General features: G+C 47.4%; 1 protein-coding gene across 1 annotated transcript in view; it reads right to left on the reverse strand.

Moving 5' to 3' along the window:
- The window catches only part of PTPRM (protein tyrosine phosphatase receptor type M), a 756,425-nt gene extending 739,479 nt beyond the window's left edge, over window positions 1-16,946 (reverse strand). Inside the window, exon 1 of the mRNA XM_068563694.1 lies at window positions 16,329-16,946. Coding sequence (XP_068419795.1) covers window positions 16,329-16,401 — 73 coding nt within the window. The 5' untranslated portion in view covers window positions 16,402-16,946. The remainder of the gene's footprint in view (window positions 1-16,328) is intronic.
- Between the last annotated feature and the right edge of the window lie 9,797 nt (window positions 16,947-26,743).

The following is a 26,743-nucleotide window of genomic DNA, read 5'->3' on the forward strand; positions in this document are numbered from 1 at the left end:
AGAGACCCTTAAACACAGCAGCAAACAGGCCCTACAGCCTGGGGACAGAGGGAGAGAAACCACGTCAGCCACAAAATGATCTTCCAATTTAAACACGTATGAAAAGTGGGTTCCTCTCCCCAACTCCCCAGGCCTTTTCCCTTCTGCATCTACTCTAGGTAGATGACCACCACCTCAAACACTTAATTGCTTAGGAGACATGCCATTTAAAGAGAAAAAAAGGGGCTTCCCTGGTGGCGCAGTGGTTGAGAATCTGCCTGCTAATGCAGGGGACACGGGTTCGAGCCCTGGTCTGGGAAGATCCCACATGCCGCGGAGCAACTAGGCCCGTGAGCCACAACTACTGAGCCTGCGCCTCTGGAGCCTGTGCTCTGCAACAAGAGAGGCCACGATAGAGGCCCGCGCACCGCGATGAAGAGTGGCCCCCGCTTGCCGCAACTAGAGAAAGCCTTAGCACAGAAACGAAAACCCAACATAGCAATCAATCAATCAATAAATCTTTAAAAAAAAAAAAAAAAAAAGAACCCAAAACACTTAAAGATGATATTTGGAAGTCACTTCTCTCCCTTCCCTCTGAATAGCACCTAGGAGTCCCCACAGGCCCCCTGGGGGGTCCTATCTCCACCAACATCCACCCTTGTGGGCTGGGGAGCTGCCCTCAAGGGTCTCCCTTCCTGCAGAGTCAGCTTCAAGCTCCCTGCGGGCCAGCCCTCCGCCTGCCTGTGCCCCTCGAGTTTTTCTGTGGGTGCCTGTGAGCCAGCCCTCATCTTGGACACCCTTGGACCCCAAGGGCTGAGCGCAAAGCAGCCCATGAGTCCTCACCCTCGAGGCCACAGCCACTTCCTCTGGCGGAGGACCTCATCCTGCCTCAGTCCAGGCTTAGTCCTCGATAATTATTCGTTTCTGGAAAAGGATGCCCTACAAACAACTCTTGAACTATCCTCCCCACCATGGAAGATGCCTCACCCCATGTTCGGGTTCAGTCCATAGAACTGAGGCATCAGCGATAATCCTGGCACATGGGGGCTGGTCCAGAAGAGAACAAACCGGATGCACTCGGAAAGCATCCCCAGAAGAAAAAATGCTAACTTAATAGCAGTTTCCCACCTACAAAGAGCAAAAGGACAACCACGTGGTGCTGGCAGCTTTTTGGTTTTCACTAAACGCCAGCCTGGGAGGGGGGGTTGCAGGCACACAGATTAGCCCCCCAGAAGGTCCTGACTCAGGCTGCAACCCCGAGCAAGAGCCAACCCAGGGTGTGTGATGACCACAAGCGACCAAGACTTTGCAGCTGAGAAAGCAAATGTTTAAATTATTTAATCTGATCCTCATAATTTAGGCACTCGAAGGAATTATTATAATATCCATTTTATTCTTCTGGGACCTGAGTCACAATTAGGAGACCTGACCCAAATCACGTGCCACCTGGGGGTAGAACCAAACATCAGAATCCCAAGGTCCAGTCCTGGCTTCTCCCTCATCCCTAGCAATGGACAGACCCCCTCATTTTACCTCCAGCTGCTCAGGAATCTTTCCAAAATAGGTACTGCCATGTGAATTTGCATCTGTTGACAATGACAATCATTTCACAAATACTTCTGTTAAAAAAACCTAAATCCATAATTTCTTAAAAATCACTCTGTAAGATGCTAATAACCTCTTAATGTTCACTTATTCTACTTTTATTAATGCACGGTTTATTTTGGCATAGATCTCCCCAATGATGTTGCAACAAAAAAAGTGATTTAAATAAGCGAAGTACCTAATAACCTTTGTAAACTATTATATACCAAATAGTTCTTTCCCGTGACGACTGCAATCAGACCTGACTCACTGAAGTGTTTTCAATCCTTCCAATAGGGATCTACGTGCTAGCTTTGCCTTTGTCCAACCTCAAAAGCAAACGCAATTTGTTCTAAAGAAGGTGATTAACATCAATCTCCAAAGGCCTGTTCACCTCCACCTGAAGTGAAAAGTCTTAAAATAAAATCTCACTGACCTTAGTGGCATTTTGCCCGAGACCACGAACGCACACAGACAAGAGTTTTGCGAAGGTTTTTACACTTTTCACCTCAATCCGATCTCCAGATGCTAAACACAAGAAATTACAAAAATACAATTCTATCTAGAGGATTTCAGACCATGCAGAAAACAGCATTCACCCCTCCTCTGCTTGTGAAAAATATGGATAATGTCTCTCATCCATTCATTTCGTACAAGTTACTTAGAAGCTAAGTACTTTTCCTTCTAATTTGCTATTTCAGAGGCTATAAAATAGCAGTAGCTACAGCGCACTGCTGGGTTACACCAATTTTACAATCGTCTTTAACACTAAAATGAGAAACCGTACCAAATACTTAAGCACACTTAAAAATTATGACTTGTGCTTTGGGCCCCAGAGGCTCCACAAAGAGCTGTACCCACTGTCTGTGCCACATCCTGAAATGTTGGAGCCTCAGTTCCAAAAAACCATCAAATGACAGAGCCACCATTTCACCTGACAGGACTGTTTTGGGAGGCAACGAACACGTGAAGGGCCGACACCTAGTGGCACGAAATATTCCTATTTCCTCTTCCCTTGCTCCTGAGAAGCCAGAGGACGTAGCAATAAGCTGATAAATCGGATTACAAATCGAAGAAAACCTGGGGCTTGGGGACCCACACCCTTCGGGGCTTGCAGACATAAAGGAAACACACCAGACGACGGCTCGAGGTTATCCCGTGGTCACAGGCCTCTAAGAACAGGGGCCGTGGCTCTTACAGATGGCGTGCTGTGTTCTCCACAGGGTGACCAAGCGGGAAGACAGCATCGCTCTCCACAGATGCAGAAACCAGCCTCAGAGAAGCCACGTGACTGTCCCGCTGATGAATGACACAGCCAGGATGAGAACTCAGGTTTAAGCAAGCTCTAATCACCTCCAGAATACACCCAGAGACACAGCAGTTTGTAAAATTTCTTTATATACCATCCATTAACATATGCGATCTCTGAAGCCAACCTCTGAATCAGAACATCCCAGAATGACCCTCTTTACCGATAAGGAACTGGGTTCACTGAGTTCAACAGCTTCCCCTCGGAGGACAGCAAGTGGCCAGTGGGCCCTTGAACGCAGGTCTTGCAATTCTATACTCCCTTTTTTCATGTGCCAATGATTTCCCAACTATGTTCTGCAAAGCAGAGGCCATCTCGGGACGCAGGCCCTGGGGCCTGGCAGAGCCCTGTGTAGGGCCCCATTCTCCCCTTGTCCTTGTGTCCACCCTTCACAATGTGGCCCTGCCGCCCCGCACACCAAGGGCAAGGCCTATGTCCCCACCCTAGATTCCAGACTGGCCGTGTGACTGGCTGTGACCAGAAGGATGAGGCAGAGGTGACAATGTGCCCTCGCCAAGCGTAAGCCAAGAGGACTTGGCAACCCTCTGCCCTCTCTTTGGAAACTCTCCCTGCTGGGGGGTGGAGGACCATGTGAAGGGGAGCCCAGCCGAGGCCAATCCTAGACCAGCCTGCAGCCAGCCAACCCTAAAATATCAGCAGATGCCCAGCCAAGGTCAGCTGAGTAGAGACGTATACAGAAAGCATACAATCCCAGTTTAGATCAGCAGACACGCGTCCCCCTCCACAGAACAGGCAAAACAGTAGATGGCTGTTGTTTAAGCCACCAAGCCTGGGGGCATCTGTTACCGGGCAGTAGCTCATCAGATACCTGGTTTTCCAATTTGGAGAGTCATTTTTTAAACCTGCCCACATCAAATTTTGTTTAACCAAGAGATTTTTATGCTTTTCTACCTATGTAAGAGTTTGCTTAACCAAAAGGTTTTGATGCTTTAAAAAATAAGTTGGGGAACTACTGAACTCGGCTATCATACCCTCCCTGACGTCTTCCCACACCCGTGTTCTTCACTGTTAACGAGCTGAGACCGTGTTCCTCGTGTCACTAGGACGTAAAAGAAGGGCACATACACAAAAGTTGCGTTCGGAACGTTCAGATGCTAAGACTTGGAACTCATTTATTTTCTGCCATCACCACCACCCAGCTCCAAAAGACTCAATGCACTTATCATGATATATAAAACACAGCATGATAAAGGGGCATGAGGTAAGACAAGTGAAGAGGAGTACTAAGACCAGGCCCAGAAAAGGAGCCAGAATTAAGGTTCTCTTGCAGAGATCGTGGCTCTCGGTGTTTGGCGGCTTTAGGCCCAGGCAGCAGCCACTCTCTCCAACTGGTAACAGAGCCTGAGTTTCCGTGGAGAAGCCTCAGTTTCCGCACTCTTGTTCCCTGTGGCTCCTGCGGGCGGACCCCACGCCTGGCCCAGTGGGCGGGCGAAGCAGGGCACGAGGTTAAAGTGGGGACAGGTGATGTGAGCTGACTCTACAAGCCCCGCGGCAGGAGTGGTCTGTACGGCTCGGGGGAGGGAATTTCTCTTTCCACTGGGCTTGGAGCTGGAGGACTCAGCTCAGGAGACTCAGAACTCTCCTCACTGCCTTGAGCCACTAGGACCAGCTGGGCCACCCATAGCCTTCTCTGTTGCAAGAGCCCACAAATCCCCTGTTTGATGAAATCCAGTTTGACTGAGGTTTTCTGTTCAAAAAAGTTCTAACTACTACAGCACACATATGTGAATCTGGCATCCTAACAGCCCACGTAAAGAGGAAAACGTGATGAGTTATACAATTCGCTGTGTCCACAACAAGGAAGATCACAAGGAAACTCAAACTTTTTCCTGGAACTGTGACCCCGAAGGAAGCTCCCCAGAAGGTCATTATAAAGATTCTACATCACATAATAAAACATCACCCAGCGTCTTTCTAACAGATCCGACACTCCATTTGAAATGCTTTTGCACAGAGCACACCTCAGTACAGGTGGATGGCATCAAATCAAGGCATAAATCAGGAAAAGGCAACCTGCATCTGTGCGCACGGGGAGGGGAGGAGAGAGAGAATACAGTGCATGCATCCCGTGCTCAGGGAACCTGGCTTTGTTAGGAATGGAGACCGCTTTACCTCCCAAAGCTCCCACCAAAGACCTCAGCCAAGCTTTGACTAGCTAGTGGGCAGCGGTAGGTTTGAGAATATCATAGCCTCTCAGCATGGTACCCAGCACACAACGAATGCCCAATATATAGTTATCACTCATTACTATCAATTCTAAGCCCCTGAAATAAGGCTTATCTATGTTGCCAAGATTTAAGCAGAAAAGCCCGGCCTAAACATCCTTGTTGCTGCAGAGCCTTTGGTGGCAGCTGTGGGTGGCAGCTACATCCCCAAGTATGGAGGAAAAGAGTAGGCTTCATCTGTGCACATCTGAGCAGAGGCAGCCGATGGCAAACGTGGGAAGCGCCTAAAATCCTTCCAACATCCCTGCTACACCCACTTCGTGTTAACAAGCACCTTCCTGCTGCATCAGGCGCCGTCTCAGATTGGACCCGCTGCTCTAGACATTTCTCTCATCCTCATCTATCAAAAATGACCCAGGGATCCAGGTCTCATTTCCTTACACCGTGCTACCTGACAAACTAACGTGAACTCAGATGACAATCCTCAAACTCTAAGTATTTGGAGAGACCCTACAGATCCTTGAATCAAACATCTTCATTTTACGAGGGAGAAATCTGACATCTAAGGAAATTAACTTATTGAGGTGATAGCAAGTTGGGGATGTCATATTTAAGATGACTTAATGAGCCACCGCTCCCAGAGATGTCATTTCAACAAGCACCTTTCTTCCTTGGTCAAAAATAATGAGCTGGTGGAAACTTCAAGTGCTGTAACAGACGGGGATGCCCATTTTGAGGTTAGCAAGTCTTTTAGGAACGACTACAATAAAAATGCCACGCTTTTGGCCCCTGCTTATGGGGCCCCTAAGACCGATTCTTCTACAGTGTCCATGTTTCAATGAATGTCAGATAGAAATAAGTGCTGGAAAATTACCTCCCCAATGTCATCATGTCTTGTTATCTTCTCTGAATGAGTCATCTCAAAATTCGGCTCACAGCTGCAAATCTAAAGATCTAAAATGATCTGTGTTCTGATTCTCTGAAATATCTTTATTCTTTTATTATACCCTAAAAATTCCAGATGGATGTCACATTTACGGGAGGTCACCAAGTTGAAAGACGGGTACAAAGTGGCTTACTTTCTATAAAATACCGTGTTTTGTAATTCATTTTCCCTTCTGACACCAGAAAGCCTCTGCTTCTTAAGAGAAATACTCTCTAGTCAATTATAGTGTGGTACGTGAAACTTCATGTAATCATCCTCAGATGCTTTCTTAACACTAGTCAGAAAAGATGTGATAAATTCTCCAAAGGGCAGGGTCTCTGAGTCATTGCTAACGTCCTGCCAGTACGCTTTCAACTTTAACGAGCATCAAGATCATCAGAGGGGGCTTCCCTGGTGGCGCAGCGGTTAAGTATCTGCCTGCCAATGCAGGGGACACGGGTTCGAGCCCTGGTCCGCGAAGATCCCACATGCCGCGGAACAACTAAGCCCGCGCGCCACAACTACTGAGCCTGTGCTCTAGAGCCCGTAAGCCTCAACTACTGAAGCCCACACGCCTAGAACCCGTGCTCCGCAACAAGAGAAGCCACCGCAATGAGAAGCCCACGCACCGCAACAAGGAGTAGCCCCCGCTCGCCGCAACTAAAGAAAGCCCGTGCGCAGCAACAAAGACCCAACTCAGCCAAAACTAAATTAATTAATTAATTAAATACATTTTTTTAAAAAAGATCATCAGAGGTGTTTCTTTACCAGTTTCTGTGGCCCCATTCCAGAGACTGTGACTCAGTACTTCTGTGGGACCAGAAATCTGCATTTATAAGAAGAGCTTCGGGTGATTCCAATGCAGGTGTCCAACACTGGCTTCCAGCACTAAGCAGTGCTGGCTTTTCACGGTGCCAATTCTGAGGGGGTCATTTTGTAATTTTCAAGGGTTTTTTTTTTCTTTTAAAACATAAGGTTGGCCATATGTTTATAACATAAATATGTGTATAAGCACATCTACATACACATCACCCATAGAGCCCCCAGGCAACTCAAATAACAAAGCCTTGGACCCAGAAAGGGGGTCTGTGAGTTTGAACCATATGACATTGTCAACATTCAAGCCTTTCTGACAAAAACAGGGAGTTCGTGTGGTTACACCTACAAGGGGCAATGGCAGAGCCGACTGGTCCCCTCTTTTCCTCACGAGGTCTCCTAACCTCGCGGCATTGGTCCACTTGTTTAGTCTTTAGGATACTCCTGCAAGGTATTTTTTCCAGAAAAGAAAACTAAGCCTCAGAAAAATCCAACAGCATGTCCAAGACCACATGGCTGTTCAGTGGCGGAAACAGAATTTGAAATCAGGAACACCTGATGTGCCAGGGCACCTCTGCCCTTCTTTCCTCCCCCAGGGGCCCCAGAGCTGACATCAGGCCACAACACCCTCCAGTTATCCAAGTCCCACTGTGATGGCCGGACCCCCGCTCCAAACCTTCCGAGGTCGGTAACCCAGGCCTCTCAGCAAGCTCCCCACAGGGGCTAGAAACAAAGGGAGAGGCTCTCTAAAAAGCCACACAAACAGGATGAAATGGTAACTGACAAACAGAGAAAACAGTGCAAGAGCCCCCATAACATACACACAGGACGTATGCCAACGGATGTCAATCGTGGAGATTTCACGCCACGTTCCTAGGCCTAGGTGTCAAAAGTCAAGGAAGTGGAGAACAGATCACAAGATTGTTGTCAAAGCAGCCTCATCTTATTAAGTTTCATCACTTGAGAATATGCCACAGTGAATGAAGAAGGAATGAGAGCCTGCCTGCGTACCAAACGTGAGCGGATGGAAAGGTGCAGGCTGAGCTCTGAGCAGGTGCAATTAATTTCATTCTATATCAGAAATAAAAACAGGAGATGATACACACTATTGCCTGTCATGGAAACTTCTTACTGGTGATACATGTTTCTTTTAACGCAACAGTAACTAAAATCGAATGCCCCTAGAGTAGAAACATGGTCAATCTACCACATAGTAAATTTCTTTTTTTTTTAGAGATCAGTATTATACCAAAATTCTACTTTATGGCAATAACTGATTTATAAATTTTTATTATACACGATAAAATTATAGGCTCACTTTTGCACACTTAATTAACAAAAGGTAACTGCTTTCCTTTAAATTTAGCCACTGAATCTCTACGCACCTATAAATTGCTAAGGGTGTCAAGCACCGAACCCACAACCTGGGCCTACTGTTAAGATGATTACAAATGCTTTAAAAAAAAAAAAAATCAAACTTGATAGAAAGATAAAAAAAACAGCAGTAAGCAGAAGTAATTTGATTTTTTTTCTTCCCTAAGGGAAATTTATTCATTTATTCATTCCTTCAACAAATATTTATTAACTTTATTAATTTACTATGTGATTACTACATGCTAAACACTGTTCAGTAACTTGATTTTATACGTTACGAGTATTTGTTTTAAAAGAAATGCTTTAGACAACTTTACAGTTTTGTATCTAGAGAGAATATCACAATGAGCCAACTTCAAGCATGTGGTCATGACATGATTTAAAATATCTCAAACTACACCAACTGAGAAGAGAGATCAAATAGAACCCATCGAGATTGGACTGCAGGAAGGGTGTGTTCCAGCCCCCTCACCCATGCTCAGAAGCCCACCCGAGACCCTGTTCTGATTCCACCACTGGAACCGGGGAGAAGTACCGGGCCTCTGACATCCACAGTAACCCAAACGAAAACATATTCTTTTCACTGTCTGAAATAAATCTGCTTTCTGCATACTGAATAGAAAAGAGATGAAAGTGAGCATTCACCCATCTGAAGAAAAACCAATGCTCTATTAAGTGTTTCTGCTCTGTGCCCCATACAAAGCAAATGCTTTGCTTCTGCTTAGGCTGTTGTATTTTTTTTTTAATTTATTTATTTATTATTTTTTGGCTGTGTTGGGTCTTCGTTTCCGTGCGAGGGCTTTCTCTAGTTGCGGCAAGCGGGGGCCACTCTTCATCGCGGTGCGTGGGCCTCTCACTGTCGCGGCCTCTCTTGTTGCGGAGCACAGGCTCCAGACGCGCAGGCTCGGTAGTTGTGGCTCACGGGCCTAGTTGCTCCGCGGCATGTGGGATATTCCCAGACCAGGGCTCGAACCCGTGTCCCCTGCATTGGCAGGCAGACTCTCAACCACTGCGCCACCAGGGAAGTCATAGGCTGTTGTATTTTTAAATAAATCATTCTGTTAAACACTAGCCTCCTCCTCCAAGGGAAGGTCTAAAAACTTCTCCGTTTTGACAAGTCTCTGACAACTTAACTCCCATCCGCTCTCGGCTGCAGGTCCTGGATCACTGACCACCACAGTTTCCCTCCCCTGGAGCCCCAGCCTGAAGGAAAGTGACGCAGCCTTGCATCAGATCCTCCACCCTCCCTCCGCCTCCAACTCGGGGCCCAAACCTTCTGCTTCATAGAAAAAGTTTTTAACGACTCAGGAGTCTTCTCAGTTTTAAGCAGAAAAATGGACTGAATCCAGATGTCCATGCAAACTTCAATGACTTCCTGAATTATATACGTGAACCGGCGATGCTGGAGAAGGCATCTCCTGCAGGTGTAAGCGCGGTACCCCCGTTCCTCGTGAACACATCACACACACCTGCTCGTGGCCACTCTTCTGGTCGATTACCGAAAGGCCTGATGGTGAAGGCACCAGAGGTTACCACGAACTCTTAGGTAGTTGCCAGATATCCTACTTCTCCAAGTCCTACTGCTATACACAGAATAGCAGCCATTTATGAAACAGCCAAAAAACAGAAGAAATCATGGCAGAGTCTAAAGCTGTCTTGAGGTCAGTGTTGAGAAGTGCGACTAATGCAGCAACTTCCACTAAAGAATTTCTTTTGATGTGAACGAGTTACAAGCAGGTGAAGGCCCATCAAGAGTGTGCTCTCCTTCAGCTGCAAGTAGATGCATCCGGGAAGCCTTGCGGGTGAGGCTGGGCCTTCCCCCCAGTGCAGGCAGGTGGGTTTAGGCATGCAGCTACATCTGGTGATGGGCTGGGGATGGCAGCGGGAGGAGCAGGGAGCTGGAGGCCCGCCTGCCACGTGGAAAGCACTCCACCTGCCACTGATTCTCTGAAAGTCTGGTGACAGTGTTTTTAAGATAAATCTGTTAAATGACATCACAATAGATTTTGTTTACCTGGAGCATTATTAAATGACAGAGAGTCAGGGATTGTCTTTTTGTGGATAACAGAGAAACGAGGCTCTACCTTAGGAGATACATTAAAGTACGTTATCAGTACTTTAAAGAGATACATATTGAAAAGCTTTTTCTTTTCTGTTTGGAAGTGAAGTTCATTTCCAGAGGCAAAGTGTCACATTCCCATATTAAAATTCCAAATTTTATGCAAATTTCTCATTCTCACCTAAGAAAGTCCTTGCTTCTTTCGATTTCAGTAGATTTTGAAACTTTTAATAATTGGACAACTTTCCAAAGTACGGTTAACTATATCTTTCCGATCTTTGCCCATTACCACCCCCAATGCCTGCCCGACCCCCTAAAGGGGCCTTCCCAACAGTAAGTGCTCAATAAATATCCACTTGAATTAAAAGCATCATTTTAATAGGTGCACTGGGCTACGCCCTTCTTACAACAAGCCAACAAATATCTTCGAAACACAGTATCAACCCAGAGAAATTTCCAGTGGCTAATCGTGACTGCATGATTTAATTAAAACTTTACACTGTGGTAAGTAAAATTAGAGGAGCCTTTTTTTCATTTTCGTTTCACAACTGGCTGGATCCAGTATCTTCCCCAGATAAGACCATTATTTGAAACGTCACGCTGGCGGTTTCCCCTAACAGGCTGAGAGTCACAGCACCATCCCATCGGCCTGTTCATAACTTGGGCCATGCTGATGGGGGGGCAGGGGTGTTCACAAGTGCATGGACGTGAGTTATATTTTCATCCCTGGGTCCTTTCAGCTCTTGTCAAGGGAGGCTGAAAATGCAGAAGGAGGATGCCAGGCCTTTTAGAACTCACATTCTGTCTGGCATCCCAAGCTCCCGGAGGGCTGGTTCTAGCACCTACTGCTGCCCCCACCCCCAGCTCCACCCAGGACTTTCTGATTCTGTCCACCTGGTGGGGGGGGGGAGTGGGGGGAGGGGGCAGGAGTCTGCCTGTCTACAAGTTCCTGACTGATGCTGAGGCTGCTAATCCAAGAACAACACTTTAAGAACTGTTCTTTTGGAACAACGTTTCTCGAAAGATGGCCAGGATCACCTGGGGATGCTGTGGGACCCTCCAGGGGCCTAGGACATCACAGTCACCATGCCGGCCATAGAGACCAAGTTGGGAAGGACCACTCCCGGTGACCCTCGGGCACGCTTGGTTTTGAGCAGCACAGGTATACACATAGCTCACCAGCAGCACAGGCTGAACGCACCCCACGCCCTCCCCCAGGCCACCTAAAGCCACCAACGTGTAGGACTGTCACCTGCTCTCCCTGCCCGTTTGTCACTCTTTTGATCCTCCTCCCTAAACTCTCCATACGTTTCACCCTTAACAGCAAAGAGAGGGGAGGAGCGGCGACCCTGCCTGCCAGGATCTGCAGACCTGTGTTCTTACGCGTGAGCACACACAACCCTTCCCTTCTCAGGCCTGTGTTCTTCTTTCGTTCTCCTCTCCCACGTTCCCACCCGTTTATCAGGCTCTGGCCTTGCCAGCCGCCCCCCCTGGATGGCGGGGTGACCACAGGCTACCAAGGGTAATGACTAAAGCTTTCCTGCTCCCCACCTAACACCAGCCCTACCTACTGATTTTCGGAGCAACAGTATAAACGCAGGCTTTCTGATGACTAAACGCTAAACCACGGCAGGATCGTAGGAACTGGAGAAGCAGCAGCCTCTTCTGATGGGAGGTTTATGTGCTTTTGCATCTTCTTTAAACTTTTCATTAGTGAGTTTGAAAAACATTAGTAATGAAACCTTCTCTCACTTACAAAATAAGCTTATTAATAGGTTGTGGTCATAAAGATAAGAAGCCCCTGGAGAAAAGTTTGTGGGAAAGTTGGTTTGCAAAGAGAAGAATCCTAGAATTACAAAGCATGATAGACACCACCTTAAAAAAAAAAATGTTATGCTGTTGAAAAAGTATGTAACTACTTATTAAAATGCCTGACCCCTAACTAAAAACTGTCTTAGGATATTTAGATAATACACGCTTATTCGAGAAAACTAAAACAAAAACTGAGAGAAAACAATGCTTAATCCAAAACAGTGCCTCTACTGAAACAGATATGTACAGCCTATCAATTCCTGGAATGTATTACAATTGTTATAAAACTATGACAATTTCCAATAAAGCCATCAACTTTTATCGAATTGTCACAGAAGTACCTAAATTCTAAAACCTGCTTTTCCCAAAGCTAAAGGCTGTGCTTGAGACTCAGGTGGGGTTCATATCATGTGAAGACATAATTCAGATTACTTGTTCATTTAGAATTACTCAAATTACATACACATGTATCTACATATCAATATATGTAAGTAACTTCTCTACTGAAAATCTGTAAAATAACCCTTTGAAAACATCAGAGACTAAAACCTGTGATTTTTCCACATCAGAACAATTGATTAAGCTCAAGCAATACTTCTTTACATCCACATAACCACATAACACTAAAAATGTTAAAGTGATTTCTTGGCATATTTCTATCATGCGCCCTGACTTAAACTTGAAATCTTTTCATCACGTCCATTATCAATCTCATTAAAGCACCATAAAAATATAAAATGTCATGACTCTAGTTATCTGAAAAAGAAAAAATAAATCAAACTGCTAAACAAATCTATTCACACTCTTTGTAAAGGGTACTGTACAATCTTGTATTTTGAAATAATTTTCAACTTACTGTAAAAACAGTACAAAGATTTCAAGTACATGTTTCGCCCGCCTTCGCCTAGTGTTGACATCTGACTTAATCAGAGTCGAATTATCCAAAACTAAGAAACTAAATATTGGTACAGTTCTAACTCAACTACAGACTCCATTCAGATTTTGGCTGTTTTCCCACAAATGTCCTTAAAAGAGTACTTTAAAAAAAAAATTTCTCAAGAAGTTTCAAATTCACAAGATTATACTAAGGTTTAATCTATTCCAAATACTGCAGTAGAAGCAAAGGACCAATCTGTTTGCATTTCTACTTCTGCAAACCAAGGCTTGCTTACCAGACCTTACCATATCAGTCTCATTATTATATAAAACCAAACACTTCCTTGCATAGGATATATTACAAATTGGCTTTTGAGAAAATGGGTCAAAGAGGAATGACTTCCCAGCTATGTGGCTTCTCAATCTGGAAAAGAGAATTTCAAGCAGAAGCAAGAATGATTTCACTTTCTTCCTAGCTTCTTACTTATATATCTTTTTACAGAAGTTATGTTGAATGATCATTCAAAGCCTAGATAGAAGGCAGAAAGTGAGCCTCCAATACTTTGCCTAACAAGTTAGAAATTGTAAACATGGAAAGTGATGTTTAAAATGGAATGTTTATATATACTAAATAAAAGTCCTCCTGGACAAAAAACCTAATTCTTTTCTTTTTTCTTCCAATATGTTTAGCACTCTATTTCTGATATCTGGCATTCAAATTATGTGTAGTACCTTCCAGAAATGATTAATCAACAGTCACATCAATTCTGAATGCATTCCAAAAGAGGATATGAGGATGCAGAGGGGAAATAGCAAAGTGTCTTGTGTATAAATCTTGGTTACACACACACACACACACACACACACACACAAACCTCCACTGATTACATAAAACCTCCTGATCCAGTCCATTGGGTGCCCTAAGAAGAATCGGTGATGAAAATGTTAATTTCAAAAGAAGGGCCGGTGCAAGCCAGTCTCACAATCTCTCCTCTCCCTCCCTTCTATGTCAGCCAGTTCACATACAATTTGAATGTTTGCAAATAATCAGAAGTCACATCACTAATTTATTCAACAAACAGTGAATGTAAGTGCTTTATGGGAACCAAGAAGGAAGAATAACTGCCTTTGCCCTCAAGCCGCTTACGATCGAGCTCCTCTGTCTCTAAAAGGATCCCCATGTCAGGGGACAGCAGCCAAGTATTTCAACGTCCAGAAGACTCGTAAAGAGAAATAAGTGTCAGTGTCACTCATACCATCAGAATTAACTTTCCCAACATACAAAGAAAAACAAATAGACTTTTCCAAAGCATTAAGTGCTTCCCACATGTTCTACCTAAAACCCAAAGTGGAGAGAAAAAGCATAATGCACTGCAGTTTATCTGATCCTTGCACACACAAATTTTGCCAACTTCAATTTTTTTTAATTTCATCGTTGCTAAGCATTCTCTCTGGGATACTGCCCTTCATTTCCTCTTAACCCTCTAACATACTAGGAAAACTCTGGCTTCCAAATGAAAAGGAGGCACAGTTCGATCAGTGGTATGATAACAAAAAAACAGAATGACATATTTCCTCTGAAAGAAAAATCTGGCTAAAATTGAGTTAAAAAAAAAAAAGTCTTTTGGTTTGACTATTAATTTACATAAGCATTAACAAGGACACAGGTCAGTACTACATAGGCTGAAGTCCCTTTTAATGATGAGAAACCGATCATTTAAATAAGCTACATAAATATTTCTTTCCACCCCCTTGCCCACAACTTGAAAACCCATCCAAATATGCTTTCTGACACAGCTTAACTTGAAACAAATCCCAGGCAGGGAGCTATGGATTCTTAATAAAGAGAAAACCATCAACTAAGGCCCTCATCCTTGGCTTCTAACACTAATGAGTTACAAGGCTCTACAACTGGCGAGTCTAATAATTCACTAATAAGAAAGAACGCAGGCCAATATCTACATCAAGTTTATAGCGGACAGCAGTGGATCAATTTGTTAAATCCTCCGACGCACGTGCAATTACCAGACAGTTAAGGACATATTAAACTTGGGAAAAGGGTATTTCTCTATTGAAGTTGACAGCACAGAGCGAGCAGCCAACTCCACGCTCGGCTTCCTGGCGGCGGCCAACTGTGGTCAAGGGTCCTTGGGCTCAGGCACGACCGGGGCACGGCCTCTACGCCTGCGTGTCCCTCGGGCTCCGGGAAAGTAAAGATGTACGTTTCCACAGATCTGACAGAGGCAAACGTTGGAAACGTTTTAAAATATGCGCTTTACCGTCAGTGAAAATGTCTTTCGTGAAATATAAAAAACAAAAAGTTCAACTTACTCATTCCTCCCGAATAAACATAGAAACCTATTTTGCAACCCAAGTTCAAGGCCAAATAGCAGGCTTTTTATTAAAAGAAAAACAAGCCCAGTGCCACCATTCTACGTGGACCTTAATGAAACTGACACACACGAGGAAGAAAGTGTGCTAGTGTGCAGGTGTGCAAGCGCCGGCTGTCCATCCACGTGTGTGTTCCAGGTTAACACCGTGCGGGGTTCGCGCCCCTCCTGACCCCCGACTCCCGGCCACGCGTCCTCCGGCAAGGAGCTCTCCGAGCTCGGACCGCCCGCGCGCAGCAGGCACCTCCCCGCCACTCCTTTTCCTCCCCACCCGGCACCGCGGGCCGCGAGGCGGGCTGACCGATGCCCCCGGCCGGGCGTTCCGCGGGGCCGAGGGTGCGGAGGGGGAGCCCGGCGGGGCACAGCCACGGCGGCCCAGGGCCTGCGGGCCGGCCACTCCCTCCGGGCCGCCGGTCCTCCCTTCGGGACCGACGAGGACGCCGCCTCGGCTCTCCCGGGCAGCCGCGCAGCCACCGGGACGAGCCGGGGTCAAGGCCGCCGCGAGCCAGGCGGCGGGGGGAGGATCGACGATCGCCTCCGCCGCCGGAGTCACTGGCTGGTCGGGCGATCGCGCGGGCGCAGCGGGCACGGCGACCCGGCCCGGCCGCCGCTCGCCGTGGGAAGGACCGCGCAGCGCCCACGCCCGGCGGCCGGCGGCTGCAACTCCCAACTTCAGGCAAAGTTTTCTGCTGTTGCTCTCGGAACCGACCCGGGACTCCGAGTTGCGCCGTCCGCCCCGACACGCGCCCAGGCCGCGGAGGGGCGGGGGCCGAGACGGGGGCCAGGCTCCGGGGCCAGCGCCGGGACTCGTCCGCTCGGCCCTCCGGAGCGCTAAGTGCCAGCCCTCCCCGCCGGCCCCGCGCCCGCGCCGCGGACGGGCAGACGCGGTGCCCGGCCCGCCGCGCCCCCTGCCCGGCCCTGCCGTTCGCCGCTGGGGCTCTCCCACAGGGAGCTGCCCGCATCCCGGGCCCCCTCCGGCCCGCGCGCCCCAGGCCCCGGCAGGCGCAACCCCGCTTACCTGAAAACGTGTCCCCCGCCACAGTTAGCAAAAGTCCGGTCAAAGTCGCCAGGCAAGTCCCAAGTCTCCCCATGGTGCTGAGTGCGCGCCGGGCCGCTCCCGGCGGCGCTGGGTGGGCGCGAGGGCGGAGGGCGGCCGGGAGCTTTGCCTCCAAGGCGGCAAGAGGAGGGTGAACAGCCAAAACCAGAACCAGACGCCCAAAGTGCTAACAGTTGCAGAAGTCCCAACTCCGGCGGCTCCCGGGGCCGGGGGCGAGGGTCCTGGGTCCTCCCGCCCTATCGCCGGCCCCGCTCGGAGCTGCGCCGCTGCGAGACGGAGCGGAGGGCGCGCCCGTGGAGCCAAAATCCGCCCTCCGTGCCGGCGGCTGCGCTGGCCGCCGCTCTCCTTCCCCGGCTCGGGACCCGCGCCTCCGGCGCCGCGGTGGCCGGGGCCGTGGCCGCGCGCGTCCCGCCCGCCGCCTCTGCGCCGCCAGGCGAGCCAGCCCCCGGGCGGCGGCGCGCTGATGGCCGAGCCCACGCCGGCTGCAAGCGGGGCTCCTGCTCCCCGACTGACTGGCGGTGCCCCGCAGGCCGGCTGAAGGGAGCGCCCACGTCACGGCCGCCCGCGCCGCCTCGGCCCGCTAGAGGGCGTGAGCGCCCGGCCCCACCGGCCCGCGCCCGGCGCTCGGCAGCCGCGGCGCCTCGGGGGGAGCCGGGCGGGGGGTGGCCGCGGGGGTGGCGTCACCGCGCGGAGAGCGGCGGCCGGGCGGTGCCACCCGCTCCCTCCCGCTCCTCTCCCGCCCCGCCGCAGCTTTGGTTTCGCGGCCAGCTTCCGGGAGGGTGACCGCGCAGGGACCGCGCCAGGACCAGAAGTTTGTCCCGGGTCACGGGCCGCCGGGAGTTGGCGAGCGCGGCGGGCGGGACAGCGGCCTGCGGCCCCGCGGGCGGGCGGGCGGGCGAGGCGGCTCCGATCCAGGCGCCGGACGGCAGTGTCGGCGGGCAGGGCCGGAGGCACCGGGAGTCGCGGGGCCCGCGCTCCCCGGCGGCTGCGGTCCAGGCGAGCCGGCAGATCCCGGGGCTGCGAGGGTCTGCGGCTTCTCCGCGCCGCGGGCGCCGCGAAGTTGGCGGGAGCCCGGGCAGCTAGCTGCGGCCGCGGGCACCAAGACCCCGCAGCGCACCGGCAGCCCCGCGGGACACCCGCGCTCCTGCCCCCGGAACCTCGCACCCTCAGAGCAGGACACGCTCGGCCACTTCATTGCATCCCAGCCGTCCCGGGTGGGCCCGAGCGAGCCGCGGGCCATGCACGGAAGGCGGCGGTCACACGGACCTACGTATCCTGTGATTTCTGTGTCTGGTGCAAAGTGTTGGGAAACGCGGGAGGAGGCGTGGGTAATGAATCAAATGATGTCTTGAAATATATAACTTACCATTTGGGGTGTGGAATGCCTATTTCATTAAGTGGATAAAATAGCTTCCAATGCTTCAGTAAAGAGGTTCAGTTTGTAAAATTGAAAAAAAAAAGGCGGGGTGAGGGGGGGAATCCTTCTATCTCCCTTGGAATAACACACATGGAGCTGCAGACGCCAGGCCTAGCTAACTGAAAGCAGTAGAAGGCCTGGGAAGAGGTTAAATTAGAAACCAAGAAACTACCCGTGAGTTGCACGGTATTCTAGGGCGGGGAACCGCGCCAGCAAGAGGGCAAACCCATGAAGCAAGTGGGCCACGGGCTCCCTCCCGGTACTGACAAAGGCCCAGAAAGTGCATTGATCCCACGCTAACCTCGACGCTGTCTCCAGTGGACCCTAGAACCAACAGACAAGGATATGTCACAGCTGTCACTTCCCCGGGGCAAATTGAGGGATTGGACTTTTGATTTTGGTGCCCAACGAACAGCTAGCTCCTCTTTCTTGCAGAATTCCACTTATTAGATCCTTATCAGAAGTGCTCTTTCGAAGGCTCTGTATTAATCATTGACGTTTTAATACTACGGACCTTACATCATCCTGCTTCTTCTCCCAAATATGTACTTGTTGAGCCTTATCTCGATTGCAAAATAACATTTGAAGTATGGAGAGGCAGGGGGGTCACATACCTCCAAGGATCAGCAGTGAGGGTCTGTCACCTGGGCTTTCCCTGGTGCTGAGGTCCTGTGATGTGATGGAGCCCAAATTTCCTTTATTTGAATGGTCATGCGCTTTCCAATGGAGCTGTTATGTTAGTAGATGTGAGATGGATCCAGATAAGGAGGGAGATGTCAATCTAGTCATTTTCCTTCTTTGAGTTGGGTGAAGAAGTTCATATTAAGGTAGGATTTCATTTGCAAAGTATGTGAATTCTTTCAGCAAATATCTAAGAAGGCCATATATCTGCCAGGCACTGAGCTATGGGCTGGAGGTTGTCTTATGGTGGGCTCCCCCAGGAACAGGCCTGAAGTTAAGGATTTAAGCATAAGTGGTTTTAGGTTTTATTGGGGAAGTAATCCCAGGATGCAGTACAAGAGGAATGGGAAAGTGAGACAGAAGGGTGAGGTGGAGTCAATATAGGGTGTATGAATGAGCAAGTTGCCACTGTGGGCAACTGGGACTCACTCCCCTGGGGACCTCCAGGAGAAAGTATGGAACAGCCTTAGAGCTGGAGCACCCCACCCCGGGGCAAGGACATGTGTGAGGTGGCTGGGTGGGGGCATGGGAGACAGCTGCGCAGATAGGGGCCCCTTCACCAGTGGGGAGAAAGCCCTGTAGGGACTCCCAGTGCTGTTACCCTGGTAACCGGAAGATGCCCTGTCCCTTCCTCAGGTTACTTAAAGCTCAGTGGGAGACCCAATGAATTTCCATTATCTCTGATCTCTAAACATTACAGTGTTAAGCCAACTCTGCCCTTATTAGCCTGAAATCCGCATTGCAAACAGTGGTGGGGTTTTTGCCAGCAGCTCCTTCCCTGGCAATTCTAACAGCTACTGTTTCTTCACTCCCTCTTCCAGGTAACTGGCCAAAGCAGCACTGAGCCCAAATGGAAGGCCTCTCTTCAAAAGGAATGGATTGGACTTCCTCTAAGGAAAGGATGCTGTAGGAGTCCTTCCAATGGGACATTTCTTGTCACTTTTTTTTTTTTTTTTCAGCAGAGAGGTTTTTTTAATTTTAATCCAACCACATGACACTCCTGTCTCTCTGGGGACAACGGTGACATTTGCAGAATGGCTGGTCACAGGGGTGCTGTCAAGCCAGCCCTCATCATATGTCTAAATATTTCGAAGTTATTCATCAAGCTGGCAAACTATTATATAATATGTTATATCTTCCTACCTTGACAAAGATAACAATACTGAAAGATAAGAAAGCCTATAGTTTTCATATGACGAAAGTCAGCAAAATATCAAAGACAACTGAATATATCATTGTGCGTATCTTAATTTTCTGTTGATAGTCTGGCTGTATGGATCAAAAATAAAGACATACATAATTCATGCATTATTATGTATTTATTCCATAAGTTTTATTTTGCCTTTATTTTAGTAAAATTGCTCATATGTTGCCGTAATTGAGACTGTCACATAATTTTTGTCCTAGTGATAGCAATGATCTGTTCTGTATGGAACATTTATAGCCACATTTCACCCAGTTTTGTTCCTCAGTGGTGCTTGCAAGTATTCCGTAGCTACATGTGAACAGCACAGATATACAACATTTCCGTCATCACAGAAAGCTCTTTTGGAAAACACTGAGAAAGGATTAGTGTATTCAAATTATGCAAAATTTGAGTATATATTTTCATCAAAAATGTAAATTCAAAAATTTTTAATCAGAAAATTAAAATTACTTTCCTATAGTTGCTGAAAATTCCTTTCTTCCCCATGATTCAAAGATATCTGCTAGAAGTAAAATGCAAACTACAAATTAGGATTATGAATACCAAGACTGAAATAAAATGATTCATAAAAAGCTTAACATTTTCTTTAATATTTTAAATTCAGTGATACGTGATGAATTTTGAATAAACAGAAACCTATTAGCCATGTGAGCATTCAATGTCCACCTAGCTGTCAATGTAAAGAATCAGTATCCTGTTTCACGTATAACTACATATCTACCATTTTAACAGTAATATTAATCATTTCATTTTGAAAGATGTTCCTCAATCACCAAGTTCAACACATGCAAATACTACACTAGCGTGTGACTTCTTACAGACTTGGAACCCAAAGAGAAGCAAGAAAATTGGTGGTTGGCATTACAAGGGAACCCCACTCACTCACATTTAAGACTGTGTCCTATTCCTGCTACCTGAAAGCAAGGATTTGATTTTTAATTGATTGGACTTTTAACGAAGTGCCTCTGCCATGACATCATCTACCCACCTAGGTATGTCCACGTGCGTGTCAGTGGCAGCACACCCTGGAAATCTTCACAGTGCCCTTCCAAGGCCAGGGGACAAAACTCAGGGTGAAGCGTTTCTCTGGAGCCAGCCCAGAGCTGGTTTTGAGACTGAATGTTTAGGGTTATGGTTTATGGTCTCTCAACACTGAGCACCAGATCCCTAGTGACAGAGGTGACCACGTGCCCCTTAATACATTTATTTTTATAGGTTAGTGATCCCCCAGGGTCCTGTAAGGCCCAGGCCCAGGGCAGGAGCCCACGCTGCCCACTGTCTGTGCTGTGATGGTGTTTTCAGCATCAGTAACTCTGTTTCTGACATTTGTCCCAACCTCTTGAAAGTCAAAATGTAAATAAAAAAAGAAAACTGACCATAACCTATCCCCACCTATCCTCAATGTCAGGTTGAATTTGGAGGTTAACCACAGGCAGAAAGTTCCTGATCCATCAAAAGTATCTATCACACCTGCCGAAAAGCATCGACAAAAGAATCATTTAAATACCTCCCAGGTGGCTTAACTGGGGCTAACATGACCCAGCAGAAACGGAAAACATTGTCCTAGAAAACTCACGTTTTGTTCTCTAGGCCCTGCTGCAATGATTAATTCTCTTTTTAGAGGCACGTTGAGATTGTGGAAGTGTATTTTGAGATAATAAATGGAAAATGTAAATAAGCCCCCTCGTATGGGTTTCACGATGATGTATTCTTTCCTTGATCAAAGATAGTATGTTGTTGAAAAGAAAATAAATACGGGAAGGAAGGAGGGAGGGAGGGAGGAAGGAAGGAAGGAAGGAAAGAAGGGGGAAAGAGAGGGAGTGGGAGACAGAGCTAGCTTGGAATTTGGAGTCTAGCTTGATTGACTCCCAACTGTGTGATTTAAATTAGTTTCCATTTCCTGGCTTGCAGAAATGGCATTACACGTGGCAGCTCTGCGTGTATCTGAGGCCCTGAACAAACCTCTCTGATGAAGTAAAGCCCTAAGGGTGCAGACTGCATCCCAGTCTCTGCCCGCCCCCGCCCCCGCCCCCGCCCCCGCCCGTGCTTCACAGTCTGTGCCCGCCCCCCCCGGCCCCACTAGTCGTTACCTGGAGAAGCACGTGAGCCTCGGGGCAGCGCTGGGGGGTGGGGAGCGTGGACGCAGTGCTGAGCAGATCCCTGCCGGGTGCACGCCCTCGCCGTCAGAGTGGGCTTACTCAGTCAGGACTCAACAGCTTCACTCACCTTCTGAATGTGTGTGAAAAACACAACATTAGCGGTTCACGGGGTCAGAAGAAACCAGGGCATTTAAACTTTCACCAGTGAAGCCCTGTTCTCACCTGCACAGAGGAAAGAATGGGGGCAGGTACCCTTTTTTGAAGTTGTTCGTATCCTACCTGAGGCCAGAACCTGTCACCAGCAAAAGGCAAGGCTCCTCCAAGCAGACTTCAAAGCCACTTGTGCATAAAGGCTTAAATTTTTTGAATTTTTAGGTGCCCCAGGAATTCCTTCTCAAGGCCTAATTAAAAGGGGAGAGGGAATAGTTTTCAGTTCTTTGCTTTGCCCACATTACCCTCAGAATAGAAATTAAGCTTCTGAAATGCTGATACTAGGACAATGCATTTGCCTATTTTTAAAGATCTTAACTCTGACACCCTTAGTCTGTGTGACATTGGGCAAGTTACTTAACCTCTCTGTGCTTCGGTTTCCTTACCTGTACAATGAAGGTAATAATTGTACCCACTTTACTGAGTTGTTGAGAGGATTAAATGAGATAGTGATACAAAGTGTTCAGAATAGTTCCTGGCACATCATTACAGGTATATAAGTTATTAAGCGCTGGTTTTAAAATCAAATACTGAAGAGAATCAACTCTGCACGAAGTTCTGTGCTGGGGTTCTGCGCAGGGAGATGGGACAGAAACATCTAATTGGGCCGCCCAATTACCATTTAGATGGGACGACCTTCAACAGGGCTTCCCCTCCATCTTTTCTCAGCAACCTCTGCTTTTGGGCACATTGAGTTTATATCAGCGGCCAGACCCAACACCAGGCCACATCCAAGGGAACCACAAGATTTATCATGACAGCTCTTTCTCGTTTGCTCCTCTGCAAAATGAGAATAATAATTTCTGTCCTGTCTACCTCATTGTGTCGTAAGAGTGTCAACGACATTGTCGGGACAAGTTCTTTATAAACAGGCCCCCGATGGCTAAACTTTTAGTTTACTATGCAACTCTTCTCTTTCATCTTACCAGCTGGGACTATAAGTTCGCGATTTGCAAATAGGTCATATTTTTATAACAATCTGTTTCTATGGAACTTTTTCCTTTTGCTTTATTTTAGGTAAAATGGTAGGTTGATATTCTCAAAATATTCCCTGCTTACTCATGGGGTCTGTAGCAAGGTGGACCCCACATGGTGACGTCAAGATACTAGAAAATATGCTTATTACAGCCACGTCCAAACCTGTGTTCCCGGGAACGGCAGATATAGGAAGGGCTGTGCCGGAGAGTCCCTGGCAACCGTCTGATCTCCAGAAAGTCTGTCGCCTCTGCGGGCTGCTCTGTATGTTCTGCGGGGAAGGACACAGCTCTCTGGGGCCTTCCCTGCGCTGGAAGGGCAGGGTGCTCAGGCTGTTGCACACCGAGGGCCCCTCTGGGGAAACAAGCCATGCTGTACCCTTTACTTCCACCCCTGCATCCTGGACCAGGGGAAACGACTGCCTGCACAAAAGCACCCCTCTGACCAGAAAAGCCTGTCTGCTCTGTCCCGGGGGATGGAGAGCCAGCAGCAGGCTTTTCCTGTTGGAAGCGGCAACCTTAGAGACACGGTAACAGCCTTCCACACACACATCGGCCATAGTTTTCAGGCTGGTTCATTGAATATGGAAAAAGACAAAGGAAAAAAAAAAAACCAAAAGCCCTGATTTCTGAAGATTTTTTCAGAGTCCACTGGTGGTCCCTGTACAGTCACTCTCTGCGTCTTTTGTTTAAGTCTGCAAGAAGTCCTGGAAGAAAATGCTTTGTGCAGGCTCTTTGGGAGCTGTGAAGCCTTGGAAATCTGCTAGCTCAGTGAGAGGCCGTGAGGTGGCACTTGGTTGTCTGATTCACATTCACTTCAAAGGCACCAGCTCCCCATGCAGCAGCCACTCTCCACATGGGGGTTCATTAAAGGAGAGAATGACTGTCTTTGGGTCCCTCTTTTTTTCCCCAAAGGCTTTGAACTAACGTTTTATATCAGTTCTCGTGCCTTTGTACCAGACAACTGTTTTCTCAGAACACAGTTTGGAGGTTAGGCAGCTTTTCCTAAACTCGGGGTGGAAATCATGGTATCCAATCCAGTTCCCATGAATTCTTATTTCCTTTGTATTTCACTTTCTTTAAAACAAATCCTTTGAAGTCAATAGGTAGGTTCCTTCAAGGTCTGCTTGACTAATACTATTAAGAAACGTTACACTGACAATGTCAGAATCCTCCCTCAGATTAAATTATTGCAACAATGGTGTGCAGGGGCCTGTGATCTGTAATAAGGCCAGGTTTTCACTAGAATATGAAAAAAAAAGAAAAAACATTTCACTGCTAACATCAAAGAAAAGATCATCTTTACTTTCTCTTCATCTTTAATATTTTAAAGTTTACAAATGTTGCATTTTGAATTGAAGATTCCAGACAGTCATTACTGTGAAGATGAGACAAGCCACAGAGGAAAACATTTGAATTTATCTCACTATGTTTTGGGGGCTAATATTTACTGAAGTCTTACTCGGAGCAGTGCATTTTGCTAGGGCACTGAAACTCTAAAAGACATGTATGATTATTATGCCCATTTGAGAGATGAGGAAACTGAGGCTTAAAGACAGAATGACTTAGATCTGCTAAAGATAAGGCAGTATAATTAGGCCACAGTCAGTGGTAGCCGGTAGATCTGTGATTTGTAGGCAATTATCCTAACGTTCCCTTTCTGGTTCACTCTGCTATATTTTCTTTTTCTTTTTTTTTTTAATTTATTTGACTGAAGTATAGTTGATTTGCAGTGTTGTGTTAGTTTCTGGCGTACAGCAAAGTGATTCAGTTATACATGTATATATGCATTCTTTTTCATATTCTTTTCCATTATGGTTTATCACAGGATATTGAATATAGTTCCCTGTGCTGTACAGTAGGACCTTGTTGTTTATCCATCCTATACATAATAGTTTGCATCTGCTAACCCCAAACTCCCACTCCATCCCTCCCCAACCTCTTCTCCCCCTTGGCAACCACAAGTTTGTTCTCTATGTCTGTGAGTCTGTTGTTTCGTAGATAAGTTCACTTGTGTCATATTTTCGATTCCACATATAAGTGATATCATATGGTATTTGTCTTTTCACTGTGCTGTATTTTCTGTCTTCACCTTTGTCTCTTTACCTAGCCTAAATTCTTCATCAAATTGTTGTCTCACTTGCCCTCCTCTGGCACACACTGCACCGACATGTATTGATATGATCTGAAAGCTGCCGTCTAAACTTTATCCATCCTTCAAGGATGGATAGGTTAGGGTTGCAATCATCTGTGGGTAACAGAAAACCCAGCCAACACTGGCAGGTAGCCAGTGGTCAAGGGGATGGGATTGAGGAACACACTGCCTGTGTTCAAAGTCCAACTTCTTCCACTGACTAACCGAGTCGCTTGGGTAAATTATTCAACCTTTCCATGCCTCAACTTCCTCATCTAAAAACTGGGATGACAACAGCACCTACTTTCTTTAAGTTCTTATGAGGGTTAACTATGAATTCAAGTAAACTGCTCAGAAAATGTTTTTAAAAGAAGAAGAAGAAGTTACCATGCTATAGTTTCTCACCTGGAGATGGGTAGCCCAGATGATGCAGCCCCATCACCACGCCATGCAGGGCTTACGTTCCTCCGGTCTTACTGCTCATTCTCAGCCCTGTGAAACATAAGTGCCTCCTTCTGCACTCCAGGCAGGGAGGAAGAGGAATGACAAGGGACAAGATGACTTCTTCTTGTGGGCTTTTGACTTTTTCTGGGGAAGGGAAAGCCCCCGAAAGGACTTTCTCCTACAACTCATCAGCAAAACTGGTGTCCTATGGCCACGTCTTGCTCCCAGGGTGCTGGGAATTTCAGTCGCAGTGTCCCAGCCTCTCTAGTGGAGGAAGCATCGGAGAAGGTGGCTGGGAATGGTTGTTGGGTGAACTGATTTCTAGGAACACCGAGAAGACCCAGCTCACCTCCCATCTGCTTGTCCTCCCTAATTATCAGCTTAATGGACATGACTTACCATTGCTTCGGACTTAATTTATGGTTCTCTCTGCCGTTTGCGTGTTGGTTTTTCTCATCCTTCAGGTTCCAGTGAATGCCTTCCCCTGGGGAAGGAATTCTCTCATGAATGAATCCAGGTCTCTCTTCTTATCCTCTTTTTCGTACTCTGTTTATTTCCTTCACGATGCTTAATTCAATCGGCAGCGTAAGAGGGATGTTTTTTTTTCTTTTTTATATTCTCAACAAGCAGGGCTTTCTCCCTGCCTATGGTACACTACTGTGTCCCCTGCTACGAGGGCAGGATGCAGTCCCCTCAGGAGGGAGGAGGATGTATGTGAGAGTCCACGTCAAAGAGAACACAAGGTGGAGAGCCATACCCTTCCTGCCGCGGTGGAACATTGGAAGAAAAAAGGATGTGGGGACTTCCCTGGTGGTGCAGTGGTTGAGAATCTGCCTGCCAATGCAGGGGACATGGATGGGTTCAATCCCTGGTCTGGGAAGATCCCACATGCCGCAGAGCAACTAAGCCCGTGCGCCACAACTACTGAGCCTGAACTCTAGAGCCCACAGACCACAGCTACTGAGCCTGCATGCCTAGAGCCCGTGCTCCGCAACAAGAGAAGCCACCACAATGAGAAGCCTGCACACTGCAACAAAGAGTAGCCCCCGCTCACCATAACTAGACAAAGCCCACGCGCAGCAACAAAGAACCAACACAGCCATAAATAAATAAATAAATAAATTTATTTAAAAAAAAAAAAAAGGACGTGAAAGTAGAACTAAGAGGCCAGACATCAAGGCAGAGCTGCCCAAGAATGGTGGAGTCAATG

The sequence above is a fragment of the Eschrichtius robustus genome, chromosome 14, assembly GCF_028021215.1.
Source record: "Eschrichtius robustus isolate mEscRob2 chromosome 14, mEscRob2.pri, whole genome shotgun sequence".
Taxonomy (NCBI): Eukaryota; Metazoa; Chordata; class Mammalia; order Artiodactyla; family Eschrichtiidae; genus Eschrichtius; species Eschrichtius robustus.